Raw genomic sequence first — 25770 nt, forward strand, 5'->3', positions numbered from 1 at the left:
ATAATTCTGTGAAATCATGCTTTAGTCATTTGGAAAATGAATTTCATTTATCATGCCAAAAAAATAACATTTTTTAATGACACTGATTTCCTCAGACAGGTATTGAAATACTCTAATGCTCATGGTAAGTGATACAAGCTTTCCCAAATTCTAAATTTTTGTTTGTTCTTTTGTTCTTGAGACAGATTCTCACTCTGTAGCTCAGGCTAGCCACAAACTCATGGTGATCCTCCTGCCTCAGCTTCCTGAAGTACTGGAATTAGAGGTGTGAGCCACCATGCCTAACTTTCAAATTTGAATTTTTGCTCAAAAGCTTGAATTTTTATCACTGGCCACAAATACTTGGCTATTTTTCTTGAAGTAATGGGCTTGTTTTGTTTATATATTTACTTTTTGAGACAATGTCTGCTAATACTCATGTCTGGATAACAAAGACATTCTTTCAAGGTAAAACTGGTATTACATGACAAAACAAAAACAAAAAGACTTTCCCTTTGATGTGCTTATCCAGGAACCACGGGTTGCCTTAATGCTTCTTTGACAAGCAGAGAACGTTGGCTGGTAAGGAGCAGAGACAGTGGTTTCAGTGGTACAGCTCCCGGCTTCCTCAGCTCTGCTACTCCTCTGTTCTGGGGATGGCATACTAGAGCATGGGTGCCCTGTGAGCAGGTCCACTGTACAAAGATTCTGCTTTCACGTGAAGCGTGAAACAACCATCTTAAAGTCTTTTTGACAAGATGGAAAATCAGCAGAACCACTAGGACTTTTCCTTCTTCGGGTTTTGCTAAAGACTAAACCTATACCCCAGAGGCTCTGAAATTTAATCTAAGGTGAGTGAGGACAATTAGTTGCTGCCCAGGGATTCTGGGTTTAAGAATTAATTCTATGAGCCTTTATGACAAAGAAAATACTGTGTGTTTTCATTCACTTGATGATAATGTTTTTGTTCAGGGATAACAATAAAAGCTTTGAGAACAGCAAGTTGAAAGCCTAGGTTCACTGATTCAAGGCATAAGGTGCCATGTTTGCCAGAATTGGCAGACTAACAGGAGATTGCAGTGAGAAGGAACCCTGGGCGAGCCAAGAGCTTTCTCTGTGGTAGCATTAATTAGAAGGACCTGTAGTATTTCTCTGTCTTGGGAGTCTTACCACCCTTAGCAATTAAAGCAGAGTTGTGGGGCCCCGCAAGAGGGCTCATCAGAAAAGTTTTGTACTGCCAAGGTTAATAACCTTAGTCAGATTCCTGGACCCACACAGTAGAAAAAGAATTTGCTCCTGAAAATTGTTCTCCAACCTTCAGCCATGTACCATTGTGTGCATGTACACGCACATGCATGCACACAGGCACACACACGCAGTGAATATAATTTAAAATGTAAAGTTGAAGAGATGGCTTAGTGGTTAAGAATATGTACTGTTCTTTCAGAGGACCTGAGTTTGATTCCCAGCACCCATGTTGGGGTGGCTCACAACTGTCTGTAATTTATCTCCAATACCTCTGGCTTCTAAAAGCACTTGTAAACACATACACATAATTAAAAATAATAAAAATAAATATTTAAAACAATAAATAAAAATTAAAGCAGAGATGAAAATATCAGACAGTCAGGTGTGGTAGCACACGTACAGTTCTAGCACTCAGGAGGCTGAGGCAAGAAGATTGTGAATTCAATGGCAGCCTGGACTATATAATGAGACCCCCCCTTTTTTCACCCCTTGGGGTTTTCTAGACAGGGTTTCTCTGTGTAGCTCTGGCTGTCTTGGAGCTTACTCTGTAGACCAGGCTGGCCTTGAACTCAGAGATGTCTACCTCGGCCTCACAAGTGCTGGGATTAAAGGTATGTGCCATGGGGCTGGAGAGATGGCTCAGCAGTTAAGAGCACTGGCTGCTCTTCCAGAGGACCTGAGTTCAATTTGCAGTACCCATATGGCCATTTACAACTGCCTGTAACTGCCTCCAGAGGATCCAACACCTTCATACAGACATACATGCAGGCAAAATACCAATGCATATAAAATAAAAATAAATAAATCATTAAAAGAAGGTGTGTGACCACACCCGGCTTAGACTTTTCTTTTACTCCTCCTCCTCCTCCTCCTTCTTTTTTCTTTTTTTTTAAAGATTTATATAATTATGTATAGTGTTTTGCCTGCATATATGCCTGCAGGCCAAGAGAGGGCACCAGATCTCATTATGGATGGTTGTAAGCCACCCTGTGGATGCTGGGAATTGAAATCAGAACTTTTGGAAGAGGAGCCAGTGCTCTTCACCGCTGAGCCATCTCTCCAGCCCTAGACCCTTTTCTTCTTCTTCTTCTTCTTCTTTTTTTTTTTTTTACTTTTTCGAGACAGTGTTTTTATGTGTAGCTTTGCACCTTTCCTAGATCTCGCTCTGTAGACCAGGCTGGCCTCGAACTCACAAAGATCCACCTGCCTCTGCCTCCCTAGTGCTGGGATTAAAAAGGCGTGCACCACCACTGCCTGGCCCAAGACCCTTTCTTAAAACAAGAAAAGAAACAGAACATCTCCTCACTGGCCCGACAGCACATTGTATCCATAGAAAGACATCGGGGCCTGAGGCTTTGAGGGTGGCCCTCCACATTGCATGGTCCCAAAAAGCGTGACTTGAGTGTACTAAACTTAAGAGAGCACTGTGGATAGCTGGTCCCTAGAGTAGACTTGTTAGGAACCAAACAGCCAAGGGCCTGGTTTATAAATTGAGTGCCTACGGTCTGAATCCCTTTAGCTGAATGTTCTGTCACCTAGACCTTTGGCGACTGCAGTGCAGATGGTGTCCCTGCTTCAGTTAAAGCTTAACTAGCTTTACCAGGAAAGACAGCCTGCCCTATAGGATAACTTTCATTAATGGCTGGTTCATTTATTTTGTGGCTTAATTGACCTCTAGAAAGAGTCACATTATTTCCTTAGCTGGGAGCATACTGTAATCCTTGAAGACTGCAGGCCCCCATTTTTCCATGTTTGAAATTGGAACCATACAGGTAGAGGGACAGGATGGAGAGATGAGGACCTGCTCTGTAGGAAGCTGCCGGCCAGCTATAATACTGTGAGGATACTTCACACGTCTGAGGAGTTAGCCTTGAGCCAGGCTCTGCTACACTGAGTGTCTACACCCAAAAGAAGGTGGACATGGTGGCATAAGCTTTTAATCCCAGCATCTGGGAAGGCAGGGGGATCTCTGAGTTTGAGGACAGCCAGGGCTACACAGAGAAACCCTGTCTCAAAGGGGAAAAAAAAAAAGACAAGACAAGAAAGTAAATGAGATAGATAGCACAGTGTACTGTGGGCATAGGGAAGAGAGGTAATTTAAGACGACCTCTCTCTGATTGTCTGGAGGGGTGTGGACTTTAAGGAAGGCCTACTCAACTATTTGTCGGGAAATGGGGATAAAGGGTCTTAAGTAAAAGACTCCCTTTAGCAAAGGGAGAGGTAGGGAAGTGCAGAGTATTTGGGGGACTTAAGCGTTTGATGTTTTGGGGTTAAAGGCAGAAGTTAAGATGTTTAACAGAAACCAGGCTGGAGGTTTATGACTGTAATCCCAGGACTTAGAAGGCCGAAGCAGGAGGATTGCTACAAGGGCAGCCTTGGCTACAGTGTGAGACCTTGTCAGTCCCCAACCCAATCTCCCCCACCCCCACACACAAAAAAAAAGGTATCTAACAAGTCATCTTGCATTTATTGTGTCTGACAAGTTCTTCTTCGTCTACAGTTCAGTGACCATACATTGTTTCCTTAGTGCCGCCTGTTTATAACGCTGGTACAGGCTCTCCATCACATTTCCTTCTCAAAACTATCCTACAAGTTAGGATTTCATCCCATTTTAGATGAGCAGAGGGGTAAGTAGGACCTGCTAGTATCCTATAGCCTTTTTTTTTTTTTTTTTTTTTTCTTTTTTCAACAGGGTTTCTCTGTGTAACAACCCTGGCTGTCCTGGCACTAGTTCTGTACACCAGGCTGGCCTCAAACCCACAGAGATCCCCCTGCCTCTGCCTCCCGACTGCTAGAATTAAAGGCATGCGCCATTACAGCCTGGCATCATACAGCTTTAAGTAGCTCAGGATTAATACCAAAGCCAGTGTTTCCACTGCACCACAGCACTACCCACAATCACTTTGGCTCACATTTGTTACATATTCAAATGATAAGAATTCTGTTTGCTTTTGAAAGAAAAGATAGAAAACATTTTTATTAAATAAGAAGTCTCCCTCTAACGTATTCAAATCCAGTCCTTTAAAAAAAAAAAAGATTTGTTTGTTCATTATGTATGCACATGCCAGAAGAAGGCATCAGATCCCATTATAGATGGATATGAGCCACCATGTGGTTGGGAATTGAACTCAGGATCTGTGGAAGACCAGCCAGTGTTCTTAGCCTCTAAACCACTTTCTAGCCCTAGAAAACATTGTTTAAAATGTATGTGTATGGATGTTTTACCTGCATGTATGACTGTACCAAGTATATGCCTATGGAGAGCAGAGGGCAGAAGAGGGCATTGGGCACCCTGGAAATGGAGTTAAGAGATGGTTGTGAGCTTCCATGTGGGTGCTGGGAATCAATCCCAAGTCCCCTGGAAGAGCAGCCTTTGTGCCATCTCTCTAGCCCTGAGAGATCTCTGAGAAGGCATTTTTTTGTACTAAGGAGCATACATTATGCACTTGAATTATTGTTTAAAAGCATTAATTAACTAAGCATTAATAGCACATGCATTTAGTCTCAGCATTTGGGAGGCAGAGGCAGGTGGATCTCTGGGTTTGAGGCCAGCCTGGTCTACAGAGTGAGTTCCTGGACAGCCAAGGCTACACAGAGAAACCCTGTCTCAAAACCCCATCCCCCCAAAAAATGTAAATACACAGGTCCTGATTTTGATCTCTAGCACTGAGACAGAAAAGATTGATTTAAAGAAGATTTATACTCTTTTCAAAATATTTTTCATGGCTAGACATGCTGGCACATGCCCATAATCCCAGCACTTAGGAATAGATGCAGGAAGATGAGGAATTCAAAACCATTCTTTGCTACATAATGAGTTCAAAGCCTGCCTGACCTTCATGAGACCCTGTCTCAAAAACCCAAACAAGGGCTGGAGAGATGGCTCAGAGGTTAAGAGCACTGGCAGCTCTTCCAGAGGTCCTGAGTTCAATTCCCAGCAACCACATGGTGGCTCACAACCATCTGTAGTGAGATCTAGCACCCTCTTCTGTATACATAATAAATAAATAAATCTTTAAAAAAAAACAAAAAAACAAAACCCCAAACAAAGAAAAAACCCAGCAACAACAACCCCATGTAATGATTTTAGGACCCTCATGTCCAAGTGAAGCAGGAGCTATTACGAAGATCCTCATCCTGGTGTTGCCTGTGGTGCTCTTCACTATACCACTAGGAACAAAGTCCTGTGTACTGGTTCCCCAACACACACATATACCTGCAGTTACTACAACTCACCTTACAGCTTTGAGAAACGAACTAAGTACTGTTCTCAGAAAGTCCCCCTCTGGGGCCTGTTGAGATGGCTTAACAAGTACAAGAGCTTGCTGCCAAGCTTGACAACCTGAGTTCAGCCTCCAGGACCCACATGGTGGAAGGAGAGAGCAACTCCAGCAACTTGTTCTCTGACCTCTACAGGGTGCCCAAATGTGCATACACAAACACACAACAAATAAATACTTGTGTTTAAAAAAAAAAAAGAGCCAGGCAGTGGTGGTGCACGCCTTTAATCCCAGCACTTGGGAGGCAGAAGCAGGCAGATCTTTGTGAGTTCGAGGCCAGCCTGGTCTACAGAGCGAGAACCAGGTGCAAAGCTATTTAGAGAAACCCTGTCTCAAAAAACCAAAAAAAAAAAAAAAAAAAAAAAAAAAAGGAAAGAAAGAAAAGAAAAGCTCCTCCTTTGCCTTAATTTCTCAAACCATTCTCCTCCATCAATCTTCCATGCCTGTAAGATGACAGATGAGTTCTGTCTACACTTAACATTAAGCAGCTACCTTGCGCATTGAGACAGCCCCTTGGCAGAGTGTTTTGGCTGTGTCTTTTATCCATTCCACTTGTGGTACTCTTTTCCACATTCCTTGTCCTTCCCCAGGTGTTTCATTATGCTCCTAGTGTCACTTCTGGTTCCTTTCTTTTTTGAAAAACCAGGGACCCAGGTTAGTATGATGGCAACATGGCAGACTTAAGGATACCCAACTCATTGTGATGTCACATGAAACAACAATGGCACCCCTTACAAACACATTACCTAGTGGAGGGTGAATCTGAAAGTTATGCAGAGTTGTGGAACAAACCACCCTGCAACCTAGTGCCTCAAAACACTACCACTTCCTATTCCTACTGAATCTACTGCTTGGTGGGATTTCACCTGGGCTTCCCCATAGATCTGTCAGCTGACTGACTAGTTAAGAACACTCATTTTCTTCAAGTCCCACAGATGGGCAGGAGTGGCAGAGGCACAAGGTCTTGGCAGGCTATCCATGCAAGGTTACCAGGAGAAGTGCATACACACTGTTGAGATTGGTGCTGCCAGCATGTCTGCTAACACCATCCTGTTGGCCCAAAGGAAGTGGCAGGGCCATGTGCAGTGTCAGTGGAAGGAGACTAGAGTTGGAAAATAGAGAAAAACCATTAACTGAGCTATAAATATAATTAGGTTCCCAGTCAGAACCCCAATGTGAAAGGAAACTTTGAAACTTAAATGACTGGATCCGATCTGTTGTAAGGGGAAGAAACAGGCCAAGTCATGATCTGGGCCTGAGCTATGGCATGCAGCATTCTGCACAGCTCTACAAGGTGGGTAGGAAGCAGAGCTCAGAGGAGTTAAATAACTTGCTCAAGGTCATCGTCGGCTGATTCATGCTGAGGCTGAGGTGAGAGTGCTTGTCTGTCTGGCCCCAGAGTCTAGGTTTTTTCCCACCATCCTTACTCAAAAGGGCACCAGGGTCTGTCGTTCTAAATTCGCTGCAGTACTAAAGGAATTGCTCATCTCTCCAGAAAACGCACATCCATTTTCCTTTCAGGTGAGGACTGATCTGTAGCCTGCATAGAACTGTGGCCCTTCCTAGGCATTCCAGAGAGGGAGAAACCTCTTCTCTGTTCTTTGATGTTGAGGACAGCTGAGCATGAGTTTTGGAGTCAGATTTACTGGGATTCAACCGTTCACTAGCTCTGTAACCTTGGGCAACTCATTTAACTTCTTGAAGTCTGTTTCTTCATCTTAAAAAATGGGAATAAGAACACCTTGTTTGCAGAGCTGTCACAAGGACTAAAAGCTAAATTATGTTGATAAAGTGCCTATCCCAGTGCCTGGCACGTAATGAATGGTGTTATGAATACTGTTAGCATCTTTTCTAAGGACAGCCTTTCCCCCTCCTGGGAACCCCTGTGTCTGTGTGTTGGACAGGTTCCCCCCACCTCCAGCCAGTCTGTGCAGACTTGTTGCCTGCTGTGTCACCGCGAGCGCAAAGGCTGGGAAGAAGGCCCTTCACAAAATGGACTGGTGTTGCAGGGTGAGAAGCTGCCCCCTGACTTCATGCCAAAGCTCGTCAAGAATCTCCTAGGCGAGATGCCTCTATGGGTCTGCCAGAGTTGCCGAAAGAGCATGGAGGAAGATGAGAGGCAGACAGGTCGAGAACATGCAGTGGCGGTAGGTAACAGCTGACAGGTGACCTCTGAAAGCAGGACTGCTTCCTCCCTAAGGGAGTCAGGCTGTTTCCCCTGGCCTCAGGAAGCTCTGCCCAGGCTGCTCTAGAAACCATCCGGCTGCACTTAGTGTCTGCAAGTTGGGTTTAGATCTGAAGGAAGAAGACATGGGCCTGCTGGTGGACGGAGATAGATCTTGATCCTGTCCTGTCACCTGACCCTGATGCCTTCAGCCTACGGCTGTTCGAAAGGCCACCACTATGACACAGATGAGTCAGAGGGTCTGAGATGTACTTCAGTCAGAAGACAACAGTAATAGCTGGGAGCCGTGGAAGACTGCTGTCTGTGAGGCATATCAGCCCAACTTCACTTCTTTTTCCCCTGGAGACTTACATTTACCCAGAATCAGTTTAGTTTCAAGACTTCTCACTTGGGGCTTGAGATGTAGCTCGGTGGTAGAATGTTTGTCTTGTGTGTGCTGGGAAGAAAAATAAAAAGAAAGGAGGGCCAGGGAGATGACTTGGTGGGTAAAAGCTCCAAAGCACCTGCCGCACAAGCTTGAGGACCTTATTATAGTCCTCAGAACCCACAGAAAGCCATATGTGATAGTACATATCTGTAATCCCCATACTCCTGCAGTAAAGTGGGAGGTGGAGACAGGATAGCCCCTGGAAGTTGGTGGGCCAGCTAGCATTGCTTACATAATGGTAAACCAACAAGGAGACCCTGTAGGAAACCAGGTGGAAGGTGAGGACCTCCATCCAAGGTTGTCTCCACTTGTACACTGTGGCACATGTGCACCTGCACTTACACATGCATGTATACATATCATACACATACACAGATATTCCTAATAAACAGAAGGAAGGGCTGGGTGTGGTGGCACTCACCTTTAGTCCCAGTGCTTGGAAGGCAGAGGCAGGCAGATCCCTGTAAGTTTGAAGCCAGTCTTTCCTACAAAGTGAATTCCAAGACAGCCGGGGATACATAGAGAATTAGACTTTGTCTTAAAAAGTCAAAGAAATAAAAGTAAGAAATAAATGAAAGACTGGGGCTAAAGAGATGGCTCACTGGTTAAGAGCACTAGCTGCCCTTTCAGAGCACTGGGGTTGATTCTCAGCACCTACATGGTAGCTCATGACCTGCTGTAATTCCAGTCCTAGGGCTCAGTTGCCTTCTTCCGGCCTCTGTGTGCACACGGTGCACAGATACATATTCAGGCAAACACTCATACACATAAAGTCTCAAAAATTTTAAAAATAAATGGAAGGAAGGAGAAAGGGGAAGGGGGAGCGTGAGTGCTAAACTGCACTTCTGATTCAAAGACTTCATCTTGTTGGCGGCTCTTCACACACACAAATGGCCCATGTTCATAGACAGGCTCTGCCCGCTATCCACACAGCCATGGAACTGGGAACACCATAGTCCCTTCCAAGTACTTCATTGGCCCTTGATTATAGTTCACCATGACTTGTGCTTATTGGCTTCAGTCATAACGTTACTAAGGGCCTGAAGGACAGGGCAGCCCCACTATTTGACCATGAGCCTTTTTCTTTCTCCTTTCCAGATCTCCTTGTCACACACATCCTGCAAATCCCAGTCTTGTGGGGGTGACTCTCATTCATCCTCGTCCTCTTCTTCATCATCCTCATCTTCCTCCTCCTCTTCCTGCCATGGGAACTCAGGGGACTGGGATCCCAGCTCGTTCCTGTCAGCACATAAGCTCTCAGGCCTCTGGAATTCCCCACACTCCAGCGGGGCTGTGCCAGGCGGCTCGCTTGGGAGTCCTCCTGCCATCCCTGGTGAGTCTTTAAGCTTCCGGAAAGTACTGGGCCCCCTTCTAGGTAGATAGCTGTTTGCCTTTCTATTTTGGCCCAGTCAATGAGAAACTTGGTTATTAAAATAAGTAAATGTAGACCTGTTCTGATGGCAGTGGAGACAACCTAGACTTTGTCTTTCTCTGGAAGACCTTCTGCAAGACTCTGAAGTTATAAAATACTGCCAGAGAGAAAAAAAGAGTGCCCTCATAGCTGTCATTGGCTTAACGTTGGGTCCATGAGAGATCCTCATACTGTCTGAGGAACGAGTGGCCTGGGAAAGCCCATAGGGAAGTGAGACTTAGATCATGTACACCTGCTATCTATACCATTGACAACCTGAGCCACCTCTGCTTCCTTGGCCTCACTGGACTTTGTTTGTCTACCTTAGGGATAGCTGTACAGCACTGTACTTAAGCACAGGAGATTAGCAGGTGGCAGGCAGGCCACAGGACTCTTCCTTAAGCTCAATACTAATGCTCAGAGACCCAGAGGGGAAAGCCTTTGGAATGGTACTGTCATAATTCTAAATGGAGGATGGAGTTCTTCAAAATGGTAGTGTTCTAAAAGTATGTGAATTGAATGCGTAACTCCAGTTATCTTGGTCCATGCTGAAGAGAGTCATCAGAGCTTTTTCCTACTTTAGTCAGAGATCTGTCACCTCCCAGGAGTCAGGCATACCTTGGCTGCACTGGTCCATGTGGCCCAGAGGCAGATCCCAAGGTTGCTATAGCTTCCTTTCTCAGGCCTAAGGAATGCCCAAGAATAAGTAGCTCCTAGAGGGACCCAGAGAAACAGCAGAAATATCTTCGGTTCACACCGCAGCAGAGCCACAGCCTCCTCGGGCTTGGGATACTCAAACCTGTCCAGCAGACCTGCTATCCATATCCTCTACAGGGGCCTTGTGCTGAGAGGCTGTGCCCTCTGGCCACATTAAACAGGATGATGTGGCAGTGAGCCTGTGGGCTTTCCTTCCCAGGTCTGACCCCTTTTTCTCCCCTCCACCTACAGGTGAGGCTTTCCCTGTCTCGGAGCACCACCAGCACTCAGACCTCACTGCTCCCCCTAACAGCCCTACCGGCCACCCCCCACATCCAGCATCTCTGATTCCTTCTCACCCTGGCTCCTTCAGCTCACCGTCCCACCCACACCTGCTGCCCACCACCCCGGCAGCACCTTTCCCTGCCCAGGCTTCAGAGTGCCCTGTGGCTGCTGCCACTGCCACCCACCCCCCAGGGCCTTGTCAGAGCCCCCATCTGCCCTCCACCAGCATGCCACTCCTGAAGATGCCTCCACCATTCTCTGGGTGCAGCCACCCCTGCAGCGGGCACTGCGGTGGGCACTGCGGTGGGCCTCTCCTCCCACCACCGAGCTCTCAGCCACTCCCTAGCACTCACAGGTAAGTGAGTGGCGTGAAAGGCACCACTCCCTGCTCACTGGAGCCTAAGAGTTATGGAAAACTTGCTAAGAACACTTTTAGGATGGAAATCAAAGTGTAGATTGGGCTGGAAGTAGTAGCTCAATGCTAGAGCACAGTCTTAGCATGCATGAGGTCCTGTGTTCACACTCAGCACCAAAATAAATGCATTCTAAATTAAGGGTTTTTTCATTATAATTTTTTTAAGCTTAGAACAATTCATATGTAAAAAAGAAAAGGGTCTTTACAACCTAAAGAGAAACTTCTAGAACTGTGCCCTCTTTTCTTGAAGATACTTCTGTATATAAATGACATAATTTGGTCTATATTTGATAAATATTTTATGTAGCGTTTTTTTTATTTTCTTCATTTTGAGACAGGTTCTTGCTATGTAGCCCAAGCTAGCCTATAACTTGTGATTCTCCTGCTTTAGCCTTCTACTACTGGGATTACAGGTGTTTCTTACCATCTCTGGCCTGCATAGCAACACTTTTTAAATATCATGATCATTTCCCTAATTAAAACTCCTTTTAAAACTTAAGTAGCCAAGTTATTGTTTTAGTTTTTCAAGACAGAGTCTCTTTACTCCTAACTGTCCGGAAATTGTTCTGTAGACCAGGCTGGACTCAAACTCAGAGATCCACCTGTCTCTGCCTCTTGAATGCTGGGGTTAAAGGTGTGTGCCACCATGCCTGGCTTATTTCCAAACTTTTCCTCCCGAAACAGGGTTTCTCTGTGTAGCCCTGGCTGTCCTGGAATTCACTCTGTAGACCAGGCTGGCCTCAAACTCACAGAGATCCTCCTGCCTCTGCTCCTGAGTGCAGGGATTAAAGGTATGCACCACTACAGCCTGGCTTTCATTTCCAGATTTTAACCAAGAAAAATACTGTTGTGATAAGCATCCTAAGTCTGTGTTTGAATAGATCTGGGCCCTTTATAGCCCCAAAGGAAGCTCTGTGGTTCTGTTGGCTTTATTTGAATGTGGATGTATTGAAGGCAGATGTTTTCTAGGTTGACCCTGGCTATTTATCTGTCTTCCACAGTCTGAGATCTCACTGCCCTACAGCCACCACTCTTGTCAACTCTTTCACATGGTGCTGATGATGTCAGTACAGACTTGGATCTTGCAGTTTTCACGTAGTAGTAGTGTGTTCCTGTGTTCTGTTCTTAATGTTCAGTATTTGGGGCTGGAGAATATTAACTATAATTCATTTTGCTGGTCTCCAGTTGCAGAACATTATCATCATTTTAACATTATAACCAACATCTAAAGATGTCTTGGCTTAAAGCTTTTTCCTCTTTTAGACTTTTTCATCACTGTTTCTTGGGAGAGTTCTTAACACACATTGGCAAAATGCTTTCTCCCATGCACAGTGCTGCACACCTATAATCGTAGCAATTGGGAAGCGGAGGCAGGAGGATCTAGAGTTCAAGGCCAGCCTCAATTTTGTAGAAAGACCTACTGTGAAGTGTGAGTGAAGGCAACGAGAGGAGAGAGCACCCAAATGCGTATGAGTGCTGGGGGTTCCCTCTGTGGTAGATGCAGAAGGCCCTGAGAATAGGTGGGGGAACTGCTTTTTATAGGGTTCTCTGAATCCATGTAGCCACCAATAAAGAGTAGTGGTCTGTATGTATCTTCAGAAACTGAATATTTAATTTTCCTAAAAGGAATTTTGCTTAATGTAATAGAAGAAATGTGAGCTTGTAATAAACTATAGGCACCATTGATACCAACTTCTGCTGCCTTTTCTAAACCCTACCATGTGTTTGCTGACCTTTCCAACAGCAGACATGGGCTACACTGGCTTGTCCTAGACTGTCACCTTACTCTTATTTCCTCTGAAACATGGGTCCAGCTTCTGCAGTATTCCAGCTGTTGCTGACCCATCCATCATAGGGCTCTGGTTCTTCCCAGCTCTGATTCTGGGACCTCTCAGCCTGTTTCATCTTCACCTTAGGAAGAAATTGTATATAATATAAGTTTCCCCAACTTATTGCCAGAGTCTGGAGGCAGAATGTAAGTGGAGAAAGCATGAACTCTGTACACAGGGAAACACAGGTTTGTGTTTTACTATCTGTTGGACTGTGCCCTGAGCCTCAGTCTCTGCAACTGTTAAAAGGGGATAGTGGTGCTGATTTTTTTAGGACTTCAAGGATGGCTAGATAACATGCTGAGGACGTTTCTGGGTCCAGGCAGTAGCTCTTGCAGTTTATAGCTCCCAGGAGACAAATTTGCTTTTTCTCATCACAGAGCTCTTGATTAAGGAAGCTCTACCTGCTGATACAGATGCCAGACAGATGTGTTGTGAGGACCCTGGGAAAGTAGAAAGTTTTCATTGATCATTTGGGGCTGTACCAGAGGACCCATCAACTCACAAGTCAGTTCAGATTCCTGCTTGTAAAGCACTTGCTGTGCAAGGTTGCCGTGTTGTGTAATGGGACTCCTCCAGAATTTAAGTACATACTGTCTATTTAACCTAGTTTAAAGGAAATGATGAACAGCCCATTATCACAAGACTTGATAAAACAGCAAGCTAGAGAGGTACCCGTACACAGTGCCCTCAAAGAGGTTTATGCAGGAAACTTCCACAGTCAAACTTTGCATTTGTGATGGCCTATGAGGCAGTGGAGACACTGATCAGGCTCTGCTCTTTGCCAGAGGCACTGGTGTGGCAGGTGAAAGGCAGTTGGAATGGTGACTGGGGATTGGGACACTTTTCTGGCTCCTGCTATATTCTGTGCCTGCACCACTTACTCTCACCTCTGGGCCCTTCTCCGTTGCAGCAGGGACCCTGGGTGCAAAGGGCACAAATTTGCACACAGTGGCCTGGCCTGTGAGGCAGATGAGGGTCTGGGCGAGGAAGAGGATAGCAGCTCTGAGCGCAGCTCTTGCACCTCGTCCTCCACCCACCCACGCGATGGGAAGTTCTGTGACTGCTGCTACTGTGAGTTCTTCGGCCACAATGCGGTGAGTGAGCCTGCCTGGGCAGAGAGGGCTGGGCAGCCAGGGGGCAGAGGACAGACCCCTTGCTCATGGCAGCGATTGCCACACTGGGACCGAGAGCCCTTGTACCTGCATCTGCTTGCTTCAACCTGGAGGCACGTTTGGGAGATTGGGCTTTCTTAACATTTTGTTGGCTGTGCTCTGTGGTTTCTCTTAAGATTGACTTTTTTTCTTTAGGCAAAAGAAAAGGAAGTAGCAGAGAGAAAGCTATGTATGATTCTGATGAGTATATATACGTGTGTAATCCCAGAGAAGTGAATGCTTGTGCATGATGAAGGCAGGGTGGGAGCAAAAAGTTCCCCAAGTGTGGCAGCCAGCTGAGGTACAGGCCATGAGCACCAATGGCACCAAGGAGGAGGCTCAGATCAGGGTACCTGCTGTCTCTCGACAGGGGACAATTCAGAAGTCTCGGAAGGAGAGAAGGAAAGGGCTGCTGGCTAGGGCAGAGCAGTTGAGGATAGGAAACGTGGAAATAATTCAAAATTACTAGTCACCTTTGAGCTAGGAATTGTTATCTTCATTTTAGAGGTGACAAAATTGAGGTTCACAAAGACTCAGTGGCTCACCCAAGGTCATACAGCTTCCAAGTGATGAAGCCCGGGCTCAAATCTGCTTTCCTGGCTCCCCAGTCCTTGGTCACCGAGCCGTCTTCACACCTACCACTGCTTCAGCTCAGAGCCTACTGAGGATGAAGTCATTTGGCCTTGGTTGCTGATGCTAGAGAGAATAATCGTCTGGCTTCTCACCACATACATGGTGCCAGCGGGTGGGAGTGCTATGGGCCTCCCAGGCCTAGGGTGTAATGTCAGCACCTCCCCTCCCCCAGCCACCCGCTGCCCCGACGAGTCGGAATTATACTGAGATCCGGGAGAAGCTCCGCTCGAGGCTGACCAGGCGGAAAGAGGAGCTGCCCATGAAGGGGGGCACCCTGGGCGGGATCCCTGGGGAGCCAGCGGTGGACCACCGAGATGTGGATGAGCTGCTGCAATTCATCAACAGCACGGAGCCCAAAGTCCCCAACAGCGCCAGGGCCGCCAAGCGGGCCCGGCACAAGCTGAAAAAGAAGGTGGGTGTGGGGGGAGCTCAACTCTACTGCCTCTCCTCCCCGAGGAATTCCTCACCCCAAGCCCTAAGACCTCTGGGGCGTGATCGGTGCTGGCTGCCAAAAAAACGTTGGTATGGCTCAACTGCTATGGGAAGGTCTGGATGAATCTGGGAGGCATCAAGGTCAGGGAAAACCTGGGGGCAAGTTTTTGGAGAAGGAAATGTCTTAGGTGCAAGCTGCTTGCTCAAGTCCTCCAAGCTGAGGACTTGCTACAGTTGGTCATTTATTCATTCAGCAAGTACTTCCACAAATACTGGGAGCCAAAATGTAACAGTTAAGTTCCCACCAGAGAGAAGCTTAGTCTAGTGAGGAGACTGACACAAAACTGGACAAGCACATTAGGGTGTGACAAGTACCAGAGGGAGGGAAGTGCCCATTGTTGCCCAGAAGTGGCTTTACTAGGGGTTGACTCACCATCTGAGTCCTGGGGAGTAAGGACAGATTCATCAGGAGGTCCTTGCTCCTGGCAGCAGGCACAGCACATCTCACAGGCAGTGTGGTAAAGCCAAAGCTGAAAGTGGCAGAGAAGTGGGGCGGGTAGTGGAGGTAGAAGACAGTCTCAGAGGCCCTGCTGAAGATCAGCTTTGACTTTAGCCTCCAGATGAGAGCACGTCAGCGGATGGGTGACATCAGATAGTGCACTTGTCAAGGCTGTATTTTGATTGCAGTGTGGTGGTACAGAAGGCATGTGGGAAGATGAGGGCAAGAAAACTTTGAGTTTGATACCCCAGGCAGGGAAGTACGAGACCAAGGGGGAGGTGACTGAGAGTGGGACTGGAGAGATTTGAGGGCAGCAGAAGTGACAGGCTTGGGTATTCTGATGACAGTATGATGACACAGTTGGGTGTCTCCCAGTATGCTGATGGTGCTTGTGCCGGAGCCAACATGGCAGTTTGAGAAGGAAGACTGGATGCAGTTGGGTTCATTGACGCAGGTTCCCGTGAGACAGTCAAGTGCAAGTGCAGGTGTGAGACTAGAGTTGTCAGGGCAGAGATGTAACTGAAGCCATGGGAACGAACCAGTCCTCGGTGCTGTTCCTGGACAGCCCTGCTGCTAGATGAGCCCTGAGCTTGATGGCTTGCCACCTGCGGCTTCCTTACTTCGCCTGCCTACCCCCAGCTGCGCCTTGCACGGTGCCATACACAGGAACCACCATCTGAAGAGATTTGGTTCGGTAGCCAGCCAATTCCTTTTTTTGGGTGGTCAAACAACCCTAGAGCTCTAGAAGGCAGAAGTGATTCTCCATCTTCCCAGCCCAAGGACAACCAAGATCCTTCTGCAGCCTGAAGTAGTGAGCCGAAAGGTCCTGCTGTTACCTTCAGAGAATGGTCAACCTTCCTTTGCTTCCACCCAAAGTTGCTCTCCTGAGGTGTTCAGTAGGTTACAGTGGTCTCTGGCCTCTTCAAGCAGTCCCCAGAGGGCTTGCTCAGTAGTTCCCAAGTCTGGTGTGCTTTTTATAAACCCATGGACCTTTCCTGAATGACTGTCACTCCAGGTGAAACACTTCAGATGTTTCCTCCTTTGCAGACACCCTCAGGGAAGTCTCCTGCTGTACTTCTCCTTCACCATATCTCTAGGCTGCCTTCTGCTCTCTAGCTCACTATCTACTAGACCCAGCCTTGTAGGCTAGGACAAACATACATAGGTGGTCTCAGTATTAGATCAGCCTCCCCTCTGAGGTCCAGCTTCCCTGGTAGGCATGTAGTGATGACTGCTTACTCTCTACCACCTTAGGAGATGGGTAAAAGCAGGGTCTTCCCATTCCCTCACCCCACTTCCTTTTTCTTGCCTTTAGGCACTAGTCCCTGATCCTTTGAAGCTGCACCCCTTCCTATGCCGTCTGCAACCTCACAGCCAGTCTTCTCTGTCCTCTTCATGTTGCCATCTGACCCTCTCTTTGTCTTCTTCCCAGGCCAGTCTAGCACTCGCTCACTTGAGGTGAGAAGTAGGGGTAAAGAGCAAGTGAACCGACATCATTCTCACTCCTTACTGGCTCTCTTCACTCCTTGCCGTTGCCCTTCTGTCACACCTGCTCAGACAATCGCCTCCCATCCTATCCTTCTCCCCTTCTACACCCAGAGGATAGCTTGTGACTATTTATGTGACACTCAGCTAGGTGCTTTCCCACTTGCTTAGCTCTCCTGTTGCCTGGCTGACCTGTTCCCTATCCTTTATTCCTTGTCATGCCCATTCACATGGCCCTTTCGTCAGACCCTCCCTTGTTTTTTAGCAAATAACTTCACTTCTGTTTTCATCAAGGAAAAAGCCATTGGACATACCTCCTCATCTAAAGGAAGGGCTGCCCTTCTCCCACCCCAGCCCCTATAGTCCTTTTTTGCTTCCCTAGCTTAGGCTGCTTGCTCTATTTTCAAAGCCTTTGATTGGTAAACATTGTCTGAGGCTCAAACCCATACTCTAGCAAAGAGATCTGCAGTCTTTCCTCTGGCCTAGGTCCCATCACATGTCTTTGTGCCCACTGTTGAATTTCAAAGGCAGACAGTTCCTGGAAGCTGGAGCCTTTCCTGCTCTCCCTGTTTGCTTCCTTCATCATAGCTGTAATTTTTGACAACCTTACATCTGTGTCCATTGTTCTCACTTCCCACTCATCACCTCACCAAAGACTGCTGTCCACACCCTTCAGGCACCAGTTTATTGCCAAATCCAAGTTATGTCTTGGTTATGTGCCTGTCAGAGTTGTCCACTAAGCGACTTTTGACATTTTGTTTGTGCACCCCTTTAAACCTTGTCTTTGGCTCCTTGGCTTTCAGGCAAGCTGGGCCTAGGAAGGGGCAGTGGGGTCACCATCTTCTCCATATTTCTCCCCTGCCTCTCTGACCTCTTTCTCCTTTTTGAGTTCTTGTCCCTCACCTAGACTTTGTAGAGCACATCTCTGGAAAGAAAAACCGTCTAGGTAGTATTTTACCCTGTACTTGACATTGGTATCTCTGCTAACCATTGGTCCTCTTTGGGGACATCCTGCAGGTGCCTCACACTCAGTATATCATGAAAGAGGCCTGCCTTCTCTTCTGTATTATCTGTTTAGTAAAGGGGACCACTTCACTCTGTTGCTTGACCTTAGCCCTAGGCACTGTCATGGGAAAGTGCACTGTGACTGAAAGCAGTGAGCCTTGGAATTGACTTCAGTTTGAAGCTCAGCTTGATCACACTTGCTGTATGACCTTGGGCAAATCACTTAATCTCTCAGCCTCAATTTTTCTATCTATAAAATGAGAATAACAGGAACCTAAGCCATAGATTGTTGTGAGGATGAAATGAAATGATGCATGGAGCGTTGGGCAGAATGCCTGGCACCTGAGTGTTCGGTTCATGGGGGCTACTGTGGCAGCTGTAGTAGTTGGTAATGTTTTCTGGACATGTGTCATTTTACCTTCTTGCCTAACCCCAAAAATCCCTATCCATGATAACCCCATACCCCCAACTCAAACCAGTCCACTTTTCTCCACCCACAACATCTGTTTTTCAAGCCTTCAGTTGGTAAGCACTGATTGCCTCAGGCTCAAACCCAGACTTCTGCACAGCCTGCAGAGCTCCTTAGGATCCAGCTGCTGCTTAGCATACTAGCTCCATCTTTCAGCCTCTTACTTTTTAGCCTACCTTCCTGCCTCCTAAGATCTCTAGACACCACACCTCCCCTGGCAAAAGCAAAACAAAACTTGAGGCTCTAGCTGTACCTCTGCATAATTTTTGCTTCCTATTGATGTGATTTTTCATTTTCCCTTTATTTTACACTTGTTCCTTCAACCTAGAATGTGCTTATCTCATTTTTTCCAGGATAATTCCACTCATCCTTCATTGCCCCTCTAGGAACGCTCTCAGACAACCCAGGCTGGGTTAAAAGCACCTTGTACTTTCTGCCCTGTAGCATTTGACACTATCGCTGAATTAAGCAGTCCATTTATATATATCTCTCCTCTTTGGCTGACTAAAGCTGGGAAACAGAGACTGTGTCTTGTGTCCAGCTTCACTCCCAAAGCTTAGCCACTGCCTCACAGTCAATGAGCAAATGGAACTGAGAAGTGTGGAACTTCTGAATCATCCCTGTGCCTTGTCCTGATTTGACCACTTACTAGCCACCTAACGTTGAGCCAATTTTGCATTCTTGCCAAAGTTGAAGTTCGTCACCTGTGAACTAGGCGTTATACTGCAACAAGGGCAGTGGTGAGGGCTAAGACGTGACCTGCTGCACGGAGCCAGGTTTGTGAGGAGCTGCTGTGCACTGCTTTCTCCTTTCGATGCCAGTGTTTGTAATGAGGAGGTGCTGTCCATACCAGTGCTGTTCAGGGTTTCTGGACACACAGCAAACATTCTATAAGTGAGTAAAAACTCCTTATCCATAACAACCAGAAGCCAGGCTGTGCTGACTCAGGCATACAGGGAGAGACCACCCTACGGTCTCCAGGTCACTGCAAACACTGCTCCAGGCCACATTGCTGCTCACCTGAGAAGGCAGAGTCCTGGCACATGGGGAAGGAGACTTGGCACCAACCCTTATAGCTGTCCTCAGAGCAACTTTTTCTCCCTAAATTACAAACTTGGAAGTTAGGGTTCAAAGAGAGGAAGTGATTTGTCCAAGGAACTCTAAGGAAGGCTGCGTTTAGGTATGTAGTCACTGTTCAGAAGAGACGAGAATACACACCTGCCCACTGTGTTTATGCTAATTCTGAGGTGATGGCAAGTCTTCTCTCCCCAGGTTCATTTTCCTGTCTCCTCCTCAGTTTGCAAGTCAGCTGGAAATACGTAAGGTGGTGCTCTGCCATGTCCTTCCCATCTCACTCCTAGGTCCCTGTGAAGGCCTCGTTAGCCTCTAGTACCTTGTATCTAGGCAGACAAATATGGATAGCTCAGCCACAGACTGATTTCCATTGTCCTGACTCAAGTCTGCCAGAGGGGATTTACAGGACCCAACTTCTTGGGACCTCCTAGTCTTCACCTGGGCTCGGGCTGCTTTTGCATCTTGTTGTGAGGGCTCTGTCACTGGTCATGGTATGCTATAGGACACTTTAGATGTGGGCTTGGATATATGGAGCTGGCTGAGCAGTGAGAGACCTTAAGAGATATCCCTCTTCAGTAATACAGCATTAGGAAGGCACTTGCATGGTAGCCACTCAGTAGCTCAGCTCTTACATCTTACTTCAAGACTGCATAATAATAACAACACATTTTCCCTGCTACACACAGAATTGAAGAGACTGCCTCTCCATAGCCATGCATTCCCACTTTGTTCTTTTTTTTTTTTTCTTCTTCTTTTTTTGGTTTTTCGAGACAGGGTTTCTCTGTATAGCTTTGGTGCCTGTCCTGGAACTCACTCTGTATCCCAGGCTGGCCTTGAACTCACAGAGATCCACCTGCCTCTGCCTCCTGAGTGCTGGGATTAAAGGCGTGCGCCACCACGGCCCGGCTCCCACTTTGTTCTTTATTCCAGAGTTACTGTCTACTTTGCAGATGAGTCCACTGGTGCCTAACTGGGGAGTGGGTGAATTACTCAAGCTCCCCATGCTAACTCATGCCTAGGAAGCAGATCCTAGCATTCTTAGACCCAGAACTGACACAGGCTCATGATGGGTAACTGTCAAAACCCTACCCTTGGGAGCTTATTTATACTTGTACCCCAAGACTTGATATTGTCTGGTTTCATTGTCCCCTCATTCCCGCAGGGTTGAGGACCATGTGGAGATCACGAGTCTCTGCCTTCAGCAAGTGAGTGGCAAAGCTAGGTCCCAGGCTGATGTGTCAGGTGTCATATTGTACCTGGTCACTGGCAGACCTCTGCTGAAACTGCCTCTTCTATTGGCAGGAAAAAGAGAAGGCCCGGTTGGCAACAGACGCTCTGAAGCAGGTGAATCGTGTTTCTGGAAGCCAGGAGCTAAGGCCTGCCAGGGAGAAGCTCCTCGACTGGCCTGACCAGGAGCTGGACCGAGTCAATAGCTTCTTGAGCAGCCGCTTGCAGGAGATCAAGAGTACTGTCAAAGACTCCCTCTGTGCCAGTTTCAGCATGTGCGAGCTCAGCGTGGATAGCAGTGGCTTTAAGGAGGGGGCTGTGGAACCTCAGCCCCAGACTCTAACCCCTTCAGACCTCAACGGCTCCTCTGAGCAACAGCCTGATATCAATCTTGACCTGTCCCCTTTGACTTTGGGCTCCCTTCACAGCCACACATTACAAGCTCCAAGTGAGTCAGTTGCACCATGGGCAGAAGGAAGAGACCCTCACCCACCATGGACAGAGGTGAGGGGCCCCCCTCCTGGTATCCCTGAGAATGGGCTCGTGAGAAGACTCAACACTGTGCCCAACCTGTCCCGGGTGATCTGGGTCAAGACGCCCAAGCCAGGCAACCCTAGCTCTGAGGAAAGTTCAAAGGAGGTCCCCAGTAAGAAACAGGAACTGTCTGAGCCTGTGGCCACAGGTGGGAAGCCAAGAAAGAGCAAGAGACAGGGAAGTCAAGCAAAGAAGAGTGAGGCGGGTCCAGGCCCCTGGCCTCCAGCCAACCTAGAGGCTCCCAGTGCCAAGAGCCAGATATCTAGCCCCAAGCAGCCAGGCAAGGGCCCAGATCCTGCCAAAGTGGGTAACTGTGCAGAACCTGGAGAGGACAGCCGGGGGAGCCGGCCAGGACCAAGTTGGGCTGACAACCCCAAAATTGAGAAGAAGGGTAGTTCCTGGCAGAATTGGCCGGGTGAGGCCAAGGCTCGAACTCTGGAGCAGGAATCTGTGCAGACCCCAGGCCTAGCAAGGCCACAGAGCTTGTCCCAGGGCAAGGGCCGCAGCCGCCGGAGCCGCAAACAAGAGAAGTCAGCCTCCTCCTTGGGTGAGTGCACCAGGAACCAAGTGGCAGAACCCCCACCCCAACCAAGCCACGGGGTGGAGGGCAGTCCCCGTGTATGGGCAGCACTGCTCCCAGCATGACCCCAGAGGCCTGGCCATGGGCACTGAGCCCTCCTGGCTGTGTCTTCCTAGACGATGTGTTCCTGCCCAAGGACATGGATGGGGTGGAGATGGATGAGACAGACCGAGAAGTGGAGTACTTCAAGAGGTAGGTGTGTACTGCCTGCTTTTCCCCTGACTGAGGGGAGATTATGTCCATGCCCAAGCCCCATGTTGTGTTTCAGGCCTGAGAAAGTCCTTGGGGGGTCCTCACCACCCTTCCAGGACCCCTGTGTAGCCTGAACCCATGGAGCCACTTGGCAAGACAGCATCTGAGGTGCAAGGCATAAGGAGAAGGAGCCATGTCGGGACAGAAAAACTAGGGCTCTTCCAGCTTTATACATCTGTATTTCTTACTCATTTTAGACGGGTTCAGTGTAGCCCTGGCTGCCCTACAACTAACTCATCATGTGAACTAGGCTGGCCTCAAACTCACAGAGGTCCCCTTCTCTGATTCCCAAGTGCTTAGGTTTTATTTGTACTTCTTTTCTAGTGGGTCAGGATCTAGGAACAGTCTAGACAGGGAGAGGTTCAGAAATACACAGCCCACTGATCCATGCTTGTAGAGACATAAAGGCATGCTGGTGGCCATCACACCAACCTGGAGGTTAGTGGAGGAGGCCTTTCTGGGAAAGGTGGATAAGACTGAGCTGAGCTCACCAGGTGAAGTGGTGACCGTGGGTGGGGCAGTGTTCACAGAAGTCTGAGGGTACAAACCAGCTCAGCAGAGCAAGGGTAAGGCAGAGATGATGACAGTTTGTGTCTCACGGCAGTTGTCTCGCATTGTCCCCTGGCCTCATGGGCAGTTCTCATGCCTGTCAAACACCTGGAAGCCACAGTGTCTACTTAGAGCCAACTTGTTTCTTTCTTTCTGTTTTTTTAAAGAGTCTTGCTGTAGCCCAGGCCTCCAATTCACAGCAGTCCTGAGTGCTGGGATTACAGTGTACACCACCATTCTGGGTTCCAGTTGGTTTCTGTGAATGAGACATGTTTTATCTAGAGGTGGGGTCCAGTGAGGACAGGAGAGAACCTATCACTGTGTTTTACCCATATTTCCTAAACCCAATAGGTTCTGTTTGGATTCTGCAAAGCAAACTCGTCAGAAAGTTGCTGTGAACTGGACCAACTTCAGCCTCAAGAAAACCACTCCTAGCACGGCTCAGTGAGATGGAGACCTCAACTGGTACTTGCACCCCACTTTTCCCATGCCCTGCCACCTTCTGTGCCCCTCTAAACCATTCTGTATTCTGGGTCTGGAGAGTAGGGCTCAGGGCTTGCTGTCCCTGCTTCTTCATCTCTGTAGCAACCATCTGTCCAGGCGCAGTTGCTGATGATCTGTACCCTGTCCTTTTCTGTGTGTCTGCTCACCCAAGGCCTCTGGTCTTCCATCACATCTCCCTTGTTAGACCCTCCCTGAATCTTGCTGCTGCTTCTCCTGAAGGTCTGCCTCTTAGGGTGTCATCACTGGGTCTCCTTCAACCTCCCTCCCGAAGCCTCCAGACAGCAGTAGACTTCATGGAGCTGCACCATGCTTGGGCATCGGGCTTAAGTCCCATTTGCTTCCTCAGTGCAGACTGTCTGAATGCCATCCACCTTAAGCAGTATAAGAGAGCAGCCCCTAGGGAACAGGGAGGGCAAGTGAGCTAGAGCAAGTGAGCTAGGTCATTGATAATCATGGAGGTGTTAGTGAGGGTTCTTCCCCAGTAGGGCAAGTTCCCTGAGGAACTAGTAGGTAAGCTGTCTTTTAGGAAGAAACTGGCCCACAAGCAGCTCTGGCCTCCCTCCAGCCACCTGCACAAATCCTTTTATCTGAACTGTTGACATATTAGATAATGTTCTGGGGCTGGGTGCCCAAAATTGGAGAAAGCCTCCAGGCTAGGAGCTTTACTGAAGAAGAGATAGGCAGCTTGTACATAGTTATTGGGGCCCAAGGCTATTCAGTTCCATGTCTTCTTTTTTTAGTGATTTATTTTTACGTGCATTGGTGTTTTGCCTTTGTGTATGTCAATGAGAAGGTGTTGGGTCCCAGTTACAGATAGTTATAAGCCGCCGTGTAGATGTTGGGAATTAAACACGGTTCCTTTGGAAGAGCAGCCAATGCTTTTTACCTCTGAACCATCTTTCCAGTCCCACAGTTGCATGTATTAATCTTGTGCTGTGTACCCAGATCAGGTCTTTCTGTCTGACAGCTATTTAGCTGCCCTTAATAACAGTGGGAGGCTTGGACAGGTGGCCTCATCTCTATATGCATACTCTTGATGTCCTCATCTGTCTCTGTGCTCCTCTGCTCTTTAAAAAAATTCCCCTCTGGGGTGAAGCAGTGAGCTTCCTGAACCCTGCACAACTCCTCGGGGCAGGACAGAGGCCTGAGGCCCCCATGCTGTGCACATGCTGCCTCCAGTGAAGGCTGTTTTCTTCAGAATCCCTCAGGCTTCCTGTGCTTTGAGGAGTCTGATCCTCTGCCACACCAGGATAACCACACCCCAAGAGCATCTTCTAAGGCTAAGGCATCCTCTTACCTTTCTTCACCACGACAAGAGCAAGGAATAACAAAGACCCCAGGCATTTATCTGTTGCCCCTGTGGAAAGAAAAAGGGTCACACCTCCTCACATAAGCCCAATTTCACTGGTTTTCTGGAAAACCTAATCCAGCCATCTTCTGCCTTGGCTGATCTCTTCCAAGATAGGAAGGCTACTACCCTCCTCCCCACCCTCATGAGTGAGTGTCCTTGAGTCTCTTCCGACAGGATCAGAAGCCTACAGTGCTGGCAGGCTCAGGACCTAGTCCAGGTTGTTTCCTTGGAACCTGAATAGGAGTCTGAATACAGGACTGGCCTCTACCAGTATCTGTCAGTGAGAGAACAAGCAACCAAGCTCTCACTCAGCCCTGACCTGGACAGATGTGCTGCAGGAATGGCCTCAGGTTTCTCAAGGATTGTCCCATATGTTGACAGAACCTCAGGACTGGAACTCTGTCCCTCAACAGTTTTAAGCTTCATTTTCCACTGGAAATTTTCAAATTCTCATTCGGGAAGTCTGTTGCTTGTCTTCAGGCCAAGAAACAAAAACAAAACTTATTACCACCTCCACAGGGACCCAGAGCCAGCAGGGTGCTGGGGAGAGACTGGTGCTGTGACCCATCCCTAACCCAGAGCCAGCAGAGCCACCTGGGGCCAGGGTGAGGAGGGGGTGGGGACAGAGCTGATGCTGACTATAATTCTGTCATTTTTTCCCTCTCAGCCCTGCCCAGGTCAACTTCTCCAGGTCATCTCAAGGCCCCAACTCAAGCTGCAGATGTAGTTTCTTCTCCGTGTGCCCTTCTACCTGTCTTGACCCTCCCTGCTCCCACCACCCTGACCAACCAAAAGCTGAATGGATGCCATGCTGTGCTGGGGCCTTACAGGACCTCAGCAGAGCCGCTTCCTGGTGCTACGCAGCCTCCACACTCAGAGCCCAGGGAATGGGCTGGCCTGTGAGCCAAGGGCTGATGGTACTGCTGGCCCAACACTGCTCTCTTTGTGTTTTGTTTTGTTTGTTTTGTTTTTTTAATTCTTTACTTTTGATACTGTGAATATCTTTCATGCAGAAAGATAAAACAACATTTGGACACAGAGTTAGTGTGATGGTGATTTGCTGGTTTGAATGGGGAGTGGATGGGATATATGTACTCAAACAGAGGATCTGTCCTGGTCACCATTATGGAACAGTATAAACAATTGGTCATATTTTCACTTAATCCTTAGAGTCCTCCAAGCAATCCTAAATGGGACTGATAGCCCAATTTAAAGAAGAGGAAACTAAGGCAAGTCAGTAAAGTGACTACTGAACAGTCTGGACTCC

General features: G+C 47.8%; 1 protein-coding gene across 10 annotated transcripts in view; it reads left to right on the top strand.

Moving 5' to 3' along the window:
- Fam193b (family with sequence similarity 193 member B) overlaps window positions 1–25543 on the top strand; it is a 34798-nt gene extending 9255 nt beyond the window's left edge. For 4 of the 10 annotated variants that reach the window (XM_052727579.1, XM_052727583.1, XM_052727582.1 and 1 more), the window contains 9 exons: window positions 7412–7517; window positions 9218–9452; window positions 10479–10866; window positions 13669–13852; window positions 14715–14954; window positions 20809–21814; window positions 21964–22039; window positions 23000–23113; window positions 25171–25543. In XM_052727579.1, coding sequence (XP_052583539.1) covers window positions 7412–7517; window positions 9218–9452; window positions 10479–10866; window positions 13669–13852; window positions 14715–14954; window positions 20809–21814; window positions 21964–22039; window positions 23000–23096 — 2332 coding nt within the window. In that variant the 3' untranslated portion in view covers window positions 23097–23113; window positions 25171–25543. Of the gene's footprint in view, window positions 1–7411; window positions 7655–9217; window positions 9453–10478; window positions 10867–13668; window positions 13853–14714; window positions 14955–20808; window positions 21815–21963; window positions 22044–22999; window positions 23114–25170 lie in introns of those variants that run through there. The other 6 variants (XM_052727575.1, XM_052727581.1, XM_052727580.1 and 3 more) reach the window with 4 other exon arrangements.
- The last annotated feature ends 227 nt before the right edge of the window (window positions 25544–25770 follow it).

This window comes from Peromyscus californicus, unplaced genomic scaffold (genome assembly GCF_007827085.1).
Source record: "Peromyscus californicus insignis strain IS unplaced genomic scaffold, ASM782708v3 Scaffold_8__1_contigs__length_139910024, whole genome shotgun sequence".
Lineage (NCBI taxonomy): Eukaryota > Metazoa > Chordata > Mammalia > Rodentia > Cricetidae > Peromyscus > Peromyscus californicus.